The following is a 12,028-nucleotide window of genomic DNA, read 5'->3' on the forward strand; positions in this document are numbered from 1 at the left end:
TGTCCTGTAACTTTGCTCCTTATAGGTAGATCTCGGCCTTCTTGCTTATGTACTTAATGTGTGTTAGTTACTGCAGCGGTTGCTTTATGCAGACAATACTGTGTGCAACTCTGGATGCTGTAGACTGGCCTGACTTTGAATTTGCAACTCTCCTCCTGAGTGCTACGAGTGTACGTCACTATACCTGGCCGCATCCATCCATCCATCCATCCATCCATCCATCCATCCATCCATCCATCCATCCATCCAAGAGAAAAGCTAAAAAATTAGTTTATGTTCTTCATTGGAGCCTTTAAATACCTTATACTACCTTTTCCTTCCTTCCTTCCTTCCTTCCTTCCTTCCTTCCTTCCTTCCTTCCTTCCTTCCTTCCTTCCTCCCTCCCTCCCTCCCTCCCTCCCTCCCTCCCTCCCTCCCTCCCTCCCTCCCTCCTTCCTTCCTTCCTTCCTTCCATTCATTCTTTTTGTTTTTTTGAGACAAGGTTTCTCTGTGTAACAGCCCCGACTGTCCTGGAATTTGCTTTGTAGATCAGGCTGGCCTTAAACTCACAGAGACCCACCTGTCTCTGCTTCCTGAGTGCTGGGTTTAAGACGTGGCCCATCACACCTGGCCTACATTTTCTGTTTTATTTCTCTCTGTGCATTTCCCCCTAAAAGCATTGGAAGGTAACTAGCAGATACTTTTTTTTTTTTTTTTTTTTTGGTTTTTCGAGACAGGGTTTCTCTGTGGTTTTGGAGCCTGTTCTGGAACTAGCTCTGTAGACCAGGCTGGTCTCGAACTCACAGAGATCCACCTGCCTCTGCCTCCGAAGTGCTGGGATTAAAGGCGTGCGCCACCACCGCCCGGCTAGCAGATACTCTTTTAACATAATCACAGTACAGAAATTAATACTGATACAATAATGTTACTATTATTTTTAGTTGATTTATTTTATGTAAGAGTACTTTATCTGTATGTGTGCCTTTATGCCAGGAGAGGGCATCAGATCCCACTGTAGATGGTTGTGAGCTACTATGTGGTTGCTGGGAAATGACCTTAGGCCCTCTGGAAGAGCAGCAGCCTGTGCTCTTAACCACTGAGCCATCTCTCCAGCACCCAATAATCTTATTTTATCTATAGAGTCTTTCCACATTTTGCTTGTTATCTTACTTATTTTTATAGCAAAGCATTTTTTTTTTCTTTCATCCTGGATCTAGGACTATTATGTTTTTGAGACAGGGTCTCATTGTGTAGGCTAGCCTGACCTGGAACTTGCTGTCTCAGTTCTGAGTGTTGCACATTTTGTTGTTGTTTGTTTTTAGGTTTTTTTTTTTTTTTTTTTTTTTAATTTTTGGTTTTTCAAGACAGGGTTTCTCTATGTAGCTCTCACTGTCCTGGAACTCTGTACCAGGTTGGCCTTGAATTCACATAGATTCACCTGCATTTGCCTTCTGAGTGCTGGGATTAAAAGCGTGAACCATCACACCTGGTTTGGTTTTAGATTTTCAGTTTTATTTTTTGTGTTTATATGCCTGTGTGAGTTTATGTGCACCATGTGTGCAGCTTCTCATGGAGGCCATAAGGGGGAGGGCATGAGATTCCCTGGAACTGTAGTAAGAGATGACTGTGAGCCACTGTGGGTGTTGAACTTGGCTCCTATGGAAGAGCCGCCTATTCTTTACCAGGGAGCTGTGTTTCTTGCACCAGAAATATGGACTCTTAACTGCTGGACCATCTCTTTAGCCCTAAACATTTTGTTTCAAGGCTTATTCATCTGCCTCCTTCAATCTGAAACAGTTTCTCGGCATGTCTTTTCTTAAAATAAGAGCTCAGGTCCGTTAATTTGTGTAGTACTTGTGGGATGTGGTTTGTCTGACTTTCCTTGTAGTTGTGCTGGATGGGTTCTTTGGCAGGCACACTATATTATGTGCATTTACTGTATTTGTGATGTTAATCTAATTTCGTGTTTTTAAATTATTGTAAATGAGTAAAGTCACACATCAAGATTATATTTTAATCCAAATCCTTACCCATTTCTAAGTGTGATTGAGCTCAAGTAGCCATAGTAAGAATGTCCATGCAAAAGCAAGTAGATGATAAAGTAAGACCATGTCATGTTAGGAAGCTACACACTTACCAGTGTGATCACCACACTGGTAGTCACACTGTGTGTAACATGGCAGTGGGAAATGCTGTAGAGTTTGAAGTTGTTTGCAGATTGAAGCTGTCTTATAGTTCTTTTGTTGTACTTTAGTTATTTTGTTCATCTTTTTCCCGTACAAAACATAGTAAGTCTACAAATAAAATACCCCGGCCTTATGCAATGAGTGTCATAGATTGGTTGGCATTTCATTGAGTATTTGTTGAATTGGATTAAATGAAGTTAGGAAAATGTGTGGATTAAATGAAGATGGAGAAATATGCTAGAAAACAAATTGAGTTGCAACTGATTATGAACTTAATATTTTTCTAGTTCTTATTTTGATGAAAAAGGCTTGGTTAGACAACAGCTGGATTCCTTTGATGAGTTTATTCAGATGTCCGTTCAAAGAATTGTGGAAGATGCGCCACCGATTGACCTACAGGCTGAAGCTCAGCACGCCAGTGGAGAAGTTGAAGAGCCGGTAAGGAGGTTGTGTTGATGCTGCGGGGGAAGGAAAGTGTTGACCTGGGTCTCAGTCCAGTACCAGTCCTCTCACTCAGTAGCGTTTGCAGTGTGTGTACAGCACCTTCCCCAGCTCTGGATCTAAAGCCTTAATCTGCCTTCAGATAGGATGTAGCTTTTGGTATTAGGATGGACTGTCTGGCCTTGTGCAACTAGGTAAAGACTCTACCCTGGGCTTTATTTCCTTCCTTTTTAGTTATTTCTTTAGCAAGGTCTTGGTAAGTTCCCCATGCTAGCCTTGAGTGGGCTCTGTTGCCAGCCTGGCTTTGAACTCTATATCCTCCTGCCTAAGTCTTCCTTCTTAAAATGCTAATGTCAATTAAAATGGAGTCAGTAAAACTTTCAGTGTGTGTTTTGAGACAGGATCTTGCTATGTATTTTAGTATGGCTTTAAACTCCTGGTTTTCCCAGTTTGACCTTTAAGACATACACTAAGAACCTGACCTTCAAAACTTCTATGGGGAAATGATTTCTTCTTTTCATGCTTTTTGTTTAATTTCAGCCAAGATATTTACTGAAATTTGAACAAATTTATCTCTCCAAACCTACTCATTGGGAAAGAGATGGTGCCCCTTCACCAATGATGCCGAATGAAGCCCGGCTAAGAAATCTCACGTAAGAGATACTTTTCTTCGTTAGCACCTGATACAGAGTAAAGTTCAGAAAATGCACCTTAACTTATGGCCACCTCTGACCCCCTTTTATTTTAAAGGTACTCGGCTCCGCTTTATGTTGACATAACAAAGACAGTCATTAAAGAAGGTGAAGAACAGCTGCAGACTCAGCACCAGAAAACCTTCATAGGGAAAATCCCAATTATGCTGCGCTCGACCTACTGCCTGCTGAATGGCTTGACAGACCGTGACCTGTGTGAGCTGAACGAGTGTCCTTTGGATCCTGGTGGCTACTTCATTATTAATGGATCAGAAAAGGTATAGTGGTACTCAAAACTCTAAAAAAAAGATGGTTAACAGTTAAATTATTACAGTTAAATTAAAGGGTGGACATTCTCAGGGATGGAGACTGTTCGCAGGGTAAGAGCACGTGCTACTCTTGCAGAGGATCAGAGTTTGGTTCCCGGCACCCTCATGTGGAGTGGCATAATCACCTGTAAGTTCACTTCCTAGGGATCGGATGCCCTCTTCTGGCCTCCATGGGTACCTGTACACAACACACACACACCCCTTCACAAAGAGAAAAGAAAAAGCATGCATTCCTACAGATAACCTGTAGGCTTTATGTCGTTGTGCATCGTGGGCACTGGAAATTTGTTGTGCCCAGTTGTTGGAGCGTGTATATTCCTATCAAGTGGAGCCTATGTGACCAATTAAATAACTGCAGCTTTTTCTTGCCACTTCAACGATAACCTTTTTGGTTCTCAACTGTAACTTTCTTACTCTGTCTATAGGTTCTGATAGCTCAAGAGAAAATGGCAACAAATACAGTCTATGTGTTTGCCAAAAAGGATTCCAAATATGCCTATACAGGAGAGTGTCGATCGTGTCTGGAGAATTCTTCCCGACCCACCAGTACTATATGGGTTAGCATGCTGGCGAGAGGAGGACAGGTACGGTATGGCCTGGGATGTGTGATGTTTGGGCTTGTTCCTTTGTGTGTATTTATTTTTGTACTAAGGATTGAATTTAGGGCCTTGTACCCTCTAGGCAAGTGCTTTATCACTGAGCTACATCCCCAGTTCTGTCTTAATTCTTGTTCTATAATTTACCAGATTATTTTCTTTCTTTCTTTTTTTGTTTTTGTTTTTTTTTTTTTTTGAGCCAGGGTCTCACTTTGTAACTCAGTTGTCCTGGAACTCACTATTGAAATTAAAATAGCCTTGAACTTACAGAGGCCTGCTTCTGGCTCTGAAGTGTGGGGCTTAAAAGGTGTATACCACTGTGCCTGAGTTATTTATTTCTAATTATGTGTATGTGTGTGTGTCTATGTGGATATGTGCATGTGACTTCAGTTGCTTAAAGAGGCCAGAGATGTGGACTCTCCTTGGAGCTCTGAGCTGCCCACTGTTGGTGCTGGGACCTAAATTTTCTGCAACATCAGTACATGCTCTTAACTTGAGTCTCCAGCCCCATCAGATTCCTATTTGTTTGTTTGTTTGTTTTTCTCTATAGCTTTGGAGCCTGTCCTGGAGCTCCTAAAGATCCTCTTGTCTTGCCTCTTGAGTGCACCACCACTACCTGGCTAGATTGTTTTTTTAATTAAAATATTTTTTAAAAGATTACATTTGTTAACAAAAAAAAAAAGAAAAAGAAAAAGAAAAATATCTGCTGGGCAGTGGTGGCACATGCCTTTTTTCCCAGCACTTGAGAGGCAGAGGCAGGCAGATCTCTGTGAGTTTGAGGTCAGCCTGGTCTACAGAGTGAGTCCTAGGTTAGGCTCCAAAGCTACACAGAGAAACCCTGCCTCTTAGCCGGGCGGTGGTGGCGCACGCCTTTAATCCCAGCACTTGGGAGGCAGAGGCAGGCGGATCTCTGTGAGTTCGAGACCAGCCTGGTCTACAGAGCTAGTTCCAGGACAGGCTCCAAAGCCACAGAGAAACCCTGTCTCGAAAAACAAAAAGAAAAAAACAAAAAAAAAAAAAGAAACCCTGCCTCTTGAACCCCCCCAAAATAAATTACATTTATTTCATGTGTGGACATGCATGTGCACATATGCCACAGTGCACATTTGAGGAGTATTTGGGTAATCAGTTCTACTAATCTTCCCTTCTGTTTTCATATGTGAGTTTTGTTTAGGAGAGACAGTTTTGGGTGTGTGATAAGTGTATGATATAAGGATTGTGTTTTAATCTTCTGCTTCTCCTGAAGTAAAATTTGTGTGTGTGTGTGTGTGATTCCTGAGAAGCCTTCCACTTTGGATTTTGAGACAGTCTTATTGAATTGGATCTCTCTGAATAGAATAAGCTTGCTAGCCAGTTACTCTCAGGAATCCCTCTCTCTCTGCCTTCCCATCCTGGAGATTACAAGTGGAAGCCGCCACATGCAGCCTATTCTTTGGAAATTTGTGTTTATGTTTTGCCTGCATGTATGTCTGCGCCACGTGTGCTGTGCACCCAGCGCCTAGAAGAGGGTGTTGGTCACCTGAGGCTGGAGTTACAGATGTTCATGAGCTGGGTTCTCTGAAAGAGTAGTGCTCTTGACCCACGCACAGCTTTTTATGTGGGCTCTGGAGATGGAACTCAGGCCCTCACACTTGCTACAGCAGATCCTTCACTGACTGAGACATCGCCTCAGTCTGCTAAAGTACGATTAAAAAAAAATTAAGTTAGTGTATGTGTGCCTACAGGCATACCTGGTGTCCAGGGAGGTCTGAAGGGTACTGGGTCTCCTACTAGAGTTAAAGATGCTGGAACTGGAGTTAAAGATGGTTGAGATCTGCCGTGTGGGTACTGGGAATTGAACCTGGTCCTCTGGTAGAACAGTCAGCACTCTCACCTGATGAGTCATCTCTTAAGTCACTAAGGCAAATTTGGAGGTACTTATCTTGTATGTGTGCATGGTGATGTGGCAGGGGGTGTGTCACAGCGTGTGTGGACTAGAGGACAGCTTTGTGGAGCAGGCTCTCTTTCATCTTTTTTTGTGGATTCTGATTATTGAACTCAGGTCTCCAGGCTAGTGTGGCAAATGCCTCTACCGTCTGACCCATCTTGATGATGATACAAATAAGTGATTGAATGGAATGTTAGATGTCCAAGTAGAAACACCCAGGTAGCAGTTGGAGAGATGAAGACGAAGACTTGAGTGAAACGTCTAAGCACTTGTTCCTGGATGACCGTGTGGGGTGGAGTAAGCTTTCAGTGGAGGGAGTTCAGTGGAGGGAGTTCCTGGATGACCGTGTGGGGTGGAGTAAGCTTTCAGTGGAGGGAGTTCCGAAGTGGGAGATTGGTTTTTCATTCTGTGCTGCTTTTCCCATATTTGTCTTTTCATACTTTTTCTTTTTAGCCTAATCTATTTTGAGAAAGGATTTCTGCAGCCCTGGTGGTCCAGGAACTCACAGGCTCTGCCCCCCTCTGTCTCTGAGTGCTGGAATTAGACATCCGTACAATGGCCAATACTCCCTAATCTATTTTGTTTTAAGGTTTATCTATTTATTTTATGTACGTAAGTGTTTTGCCTGTTGTGTGTATATACACCATGTATATTCCTAGTATTCACAGAGATCAGAAGAATGTATTGGTGGATCACTTAGCACTGAAGTTAAAGATGGTTGGTTGTGTGTTGCCATGTGGGTGCTGGCACCTGAACCTGGGTGGGGCCTTTGCAGGAACAGCAAGTGCTCTGTGGCATTTCTCTAGCGTCCCTCGTAATCTGCTTTTTATTCCCCTCTTACTGTAGATGGGGATGGCAAGATAACAGACTTTTTATTCTTTGGCAGACAAAGGTCATTTCCAAATATGGTATTTGGTTGTTCCTCGAGAATCTTGGCAAGTGGATAGTGGAGAATGGAAGTTCTCTTAGAGTTAAGAGACCAGGTCATTCATAAATTAGTAAACCTGCCGGATGTGTTGGTGCACATCCTTAATCTCAGCACTCTAGAGGCACAGGCAGGCAGATCATTGTGAGTTCTAGGCCAGCAGGGCTACATAGTGAGATCCTGTCTCAAAAAACAAAAAATTAGTAAGCTTGTTTCAGTGTTTTTTAAAAGAAGCTTTAGGACAATGAAAAGACATGCTTCTTTTGAAATATATAACATATATACTAAATGGGCCATTTGCTATTTTGTGTTTCTCTGAGCTCTTGTATGTTCACATTCTGATACCATTTTTTTTCTTTTCTAGGGTGCAAAGAAGAGTGCTATTGGCCAGCGCATCGTGGCAACTTTGCCATACATCAAACAGGAAGTTCCCATCATAATCGTGTTCAGAGCATTGGGCTTTGTGTCTGATAGAGATATTTTAGAGCATATCATTTATGACTTTGAAGATCCAGAGATGATGGAAATGGTAAGGAGAAAGCAGGTGCATAGTTCCTGTTTGTAAGAAGCCTAGATGCCGATGATTGCCAACCCTAAAGCAGCAGACATGCTCTTAGGGCAACTCACCTGTCAGACACCTCTGGGTTTACCGTAGGAAAGCTCCGCCCAGCCTGAGTCTCTGCGAACAGTTCTTGGAAATTGTAAGAATAGTGCTAGAACCTTCTTTACTCAGATTCAGTTGGGTTTGTCACATTTTCTCTGTCTTCTTTTCCAGACCATTTGGGAATAGGTTGTAGATGTCAAGCATGTTGAGTGCAGTGTTTATCTCTAGGAAGCAGGAGAGCCATTGATGTAATCATAGTATAGTTACTTTTTGGTTTTGTTTTGTTTCATGAGACAGAGTTTCTCTGTATAAAAACCCTGGCTGTCCTGGAACTCACTCTGTATACCAGGCTGGCCTTTAACTCTCAGAGATCCACCCGCCTCTGGCTCCCAAGTGCTGGGATTAAAGGCGTGCACCACCATGTCCAACACAGTATGATTATTAAAATCAAAGAATTGAAAAATAAATCAAGTTGGCAAGATGGCTCAGTGTATAAAGACTCTTACTAGGCTGGGCGGTGGTGGCGCATGCCTTTAATCCCAGCACTCGGGAGGGAGAGGCAGGCAGATCTCTGTGAGTTTGAGACCAGCCTGGTCTACAAGAGCTAGTTCCAGGACAGGCTCCAAAACCACAGAGAAACCCTGTCTTGAAAAACCAAAAAAAAAAAAAAAAAAAAAGACTCTTACTATTCAAGCCTGACAACTTCTGACAACTGCCCAGAACACACATCAAGGCGGATGGAGGCAACCAGCTCTGCAGAGTAGTCCCCAGCCTCCACAGCACAGACATCACACATCATAGTAATAACAGCTCCATAGTAATAACCAGCTCCGCAGAGTAGTCCCCAGCCTCCACAGCACAGACATCACACACGCCATAGTAATGACAGCGTTATTAGCGCCAGTAGATGGGGCAGTAAGTGAGGTGCCTGCCACCAAACCTGTCTCAGTTAAGTAAAAGAACTGACTTGCTCTTAAGTATATTGGCTTTTGAAAATTACTGTCTGTTCTATTAGTTTATAGGACGTATAGGCTGTTTTTACAGGCCTATGAATCTTAGAATCACTGAGAATGTGTAAGTTTTAATCTTCTGAAAGCACATTTTAATTGTTACACAGTTTAAAACCCAATCCCATTAACCTTAGCCAGATAATTTTGTAATAGCAGTGGTGCCAGGTTTCTTTTAAAAAATAATTACTTGTGGGATATTTATTTTTTTTTTGTTTATTGTTTTTTGATGCAGGGTCTCAGTTTTTAGCCCAGGCTGGCCTAGGTCTCTCACTATGTATACCAGCCTGACAGTCTTCTTGACTCTGCCTTTTCAGGGCTGGGTCTGCAGACTTGTCCACCTTGTCTGGCCTTGACCAGTCAGTTTATGTGGCTTTTTTCTGACCTTTGGTGCCACACCAAAGTAGTTTAGAGCTACTGTGTATGAATGAGAGAAAGCATTTCTATGTGTATAAGATACAGACTGAGGGTAATTATGGAGCCAAGCGGCTTAGTGCTACCCCAGCTTTCTTAAGCTCACTGTCGTGTACAGTTGGAAATTGAGACTAGAACTCAGGAGTAAAATTTGATCATTTATCTTTATTTTATATGTACTGGTGTTCTGCCTGCTATTGTGTGTGTGTGAGGGTGTCAGAAGCACTGGAACTGGAGTCACAAACAGGTGTGAGCTGCAATGTGGGTGCTGGGACTTGAACCCAGGTCCTCTGGAAAAGCAGCCAGTGTTCTTAACTGCTGAGCCATCTCTCTAGCTCCAGGAAAAAGTTGTTTTTTTTCCCCAGGGGTAGAGCAGGTGTAGGGGAGTTGGGAGATTAAACCTAGGTCCTCACATGCTAGGCAAGCCCTCAGATAGTGAGTTAACACCCTATCAAGAATTTACTTAACCCTTTCCTAGATGGGGAAACTATTGGCTTGATTGCTCAGAGGCTATAGATAGTGACAGGAATGGAATATAGGTCTGTTCACTAGTGCGGTGTTAAAATAGTCTCCTTTTCGATACAGTGAGTGACTTCATTGAGATTTAAATATTTCTTCCTACAAGCACTGAAAAGTGCTTTGTAGCTCTGCGAATTTTAATTGAACCAGGAAACTTCTCTAAATAGATTTGAAATATCTAATTTTTGGTTTTGGTTTTAAATCATTGCTCGTTAAAATATAAAAAGCAAACATACTACTTTTAAATTAGTGAAATTACTTTTATTTTTTGAGAAAGTGAATTGCTTACACTGGGTGGATTTTGACAGATACTCTGTATCTCGGAGGAACTTTCCAGGTCTGAAATGTTGTGATTCCTTGATTTTCTAACAGTAGGTTATAGAGTTATTTCACATGTTAATAAGTCACACAAGATAAAACTATAAATCTGGGAAAAATTTACTGTAAACTATTTGGTAGGTTAAACCATCTCTCGACGAAGCATTTGTCATCCAAGAACAGAATGTTGCCTTAAACTTCATTGGTTCAAGAGGGGCAAAGCCTGGTGTTACTAAGGAGAAAAGAATTAAATATGCAAAAGAAGTCTTACAGAAAGAAATGCTGCCTCATGTCGGTGTTAGTGATTTTTGTGAGACGAAAAAAGCATATTTCTTGGGGTAAGTTAAATTTTACTGTTTGAAGATCTTTTCTAAGTTACAACTGAAATAAAGTGTTTTCCTTAAAGCTAAGGATGTTATAACTTGTATTTTGAGATATGTCAAGAAAATCCAAAACCCAAGTGTTTTCATTTCTTTTCTAGGTATATGGTTCATAGGTTACTTCTAGCAGCTTTGGGTAGAAGAGAACTAGATGACAGAGATCACTATGGAAACAAAAGATTGGATCTTGCTGGGCCTCTACTTGCATTCTTATTTAGAGGGTAAGGAATTGCAGAATGACGTTGCTTAAGTAGAGAGAATTCATTACTTCATTTATAGCGGGTCTTCCTTAGTGTCCCAGAGTGGCTGCCATGGTCTGCTGATATGCGCGTGGGTGCTGCGGGTTTAAACTCATGTCCTTGCTTTCACAGATACTTCTATTAACTGACTCATTTCCTCGGATGCCTAGATCAGAATATTTTAGCTTTTTTGATCATTGCCTCACTAAAGACTTTTTCTTTAGGCACGTTATTTTAGTTGGTCTCTCTACTACATGTGTATACATGATATATAAACCTAAAATGAGTGTAACAACTTACCCTGTGACTTTTTATGGGTGTTGTTTCTGTTGAAAATACGTGTTTTGTGGACTTTTCCATATTTACAATAACACCATCTTATTTGATAGAATGTTTAAGAATTTGCTGAAAGAAGTACGAATCTATGCACAGAAGTTTATTGATCGTGGAAAGGACTTTAACTTGGAGTTGGCAATTAAAACACGGATCATATCTGATGGACTAAAATACTCTTTAGCCACTGGGAACTGGGGGGACCAGAAGAAAGCTCATCAAGCCAGAGCTGGAGTGTCCCAGGTGAGGTGGCCACTGTACCTGTGCATTCATGGGAAAGACTTTCAGGGACAGAAGGTTTTCATTTCATTGAACATAAGTGATTTTGTTTTCCCTTGGTAGAATTCATTAGGGGTTTTTGAATAATGAGATAAATTTTCTCTTCAATTACCCATCATCATTAGAGAGTTAATTGTTTGGCTTGCAATTTAGAAACTCAGATAGTAAACCAGAAGAGTTGTTTGTTATAAATGGAGACTGCACGTTCATTTCCTGGCTGCCCAGACTTGAGTAATCACACAGGAACCGTATTATTCACAACACTGTTTGGTCTGTTTGCTCAGGCTTCTTCTTCTTCTTTTTTTTTTTTTTTAAATATTTATTTATTATGTATACAATATTCTGTCTGTGTGTATGCCTGAAGGCCAGAAGAGGGTGCCAGACCTCTTTACAGATGGTTGTGAGCCACCATGTGGGTGCTGGGAATTGAACTCAGGACCTTTGGAAGAGCAGGCAATGCTCTTAACCACTGAGCCATCTCTCCAGCCCCTTGCTCAGGCTTCTTATTAACTAACTTTTACATCTAAAATTAACCCATTTTTATTATTTTATCTTTACCACAACAAGGCTGTGGTGTACCGGTAAAGTTCCAGCATCTTTTTCCTTTGGTAGCTACATGGTGTGTCTTTGACTCCACCTACTTTCTCTATATATCTCTGTTCAGATTTCTTACCTGGCTTTACTCTGCTGAGCTGTTGGCTGAAACAGCTTTATTCATCAACCAATAAAAGCAACACATATACAAAAGGACATCCCACATCAGTTTGTGATTTGGGAAAGTCTGAAACCAGTAATGTTTTGATAGGGCAGGAAACATAACAGGGTCTTGATAGACTGCCCAGATGGCCTCAAGCTAGCGT

General features: G+C 41.6%; 1 protein-coding gene across 1 annotated transcript in view; it reads left to right on the plus strand.

The window, feature by feature from the left end:
* Polr2b (RNA polymerase II subunit B) overlaps positions 1-12,028 on the plus strand; it is a 41,704-nt gene that overhangs the window by 4,936 nt on the left and 24,740 nt on the right. Inside the window, exons 3-10 of the mRNA XM_057771327.1 lie at positions 2,453-2,603; positions 3,147-3,259; positions 3,357-3,576; positions 4,053-4,211; positions 7,440-7,604; positions 10,079-10,275; positions 10,419-10,538; positions 10,946-11,132. Coding sequence (XP_057627310.1) covers positions 2,453-2,603; positions 3,147-3,259; positions 3,357-3,576; positions 4,053-4,211; positions 7,440-7,604; positions 10,079-10,275; positions 10,419-10,538; positions 10,946-11,132 — 1,312 coding nt within the window. The remainder of the gene's footprint in view (positions 1-2,452; positions 2,604-3,146; positions 3,260-3,356; positions 3,577-4,052; positions 4,212-7,439; positions 7,605-10,078; positions 10,276-10,418; positions 10,539-10,945; positions 11,133-12,028) is intronic.

Source organism: Chionomys nivalis, chromosome 6 (genome assembly GCF_950005125.1).
Source record: "Chionomys nivalis chromosome 6, mChiNiv1.1, whole genome shotgun sequence".
Lineage (NCBI taxonomy): Eukaryota > Metazoa > Chordata > Mammalia > Rodentia > Cricetidae > Chionomys > Chionomys nivalis.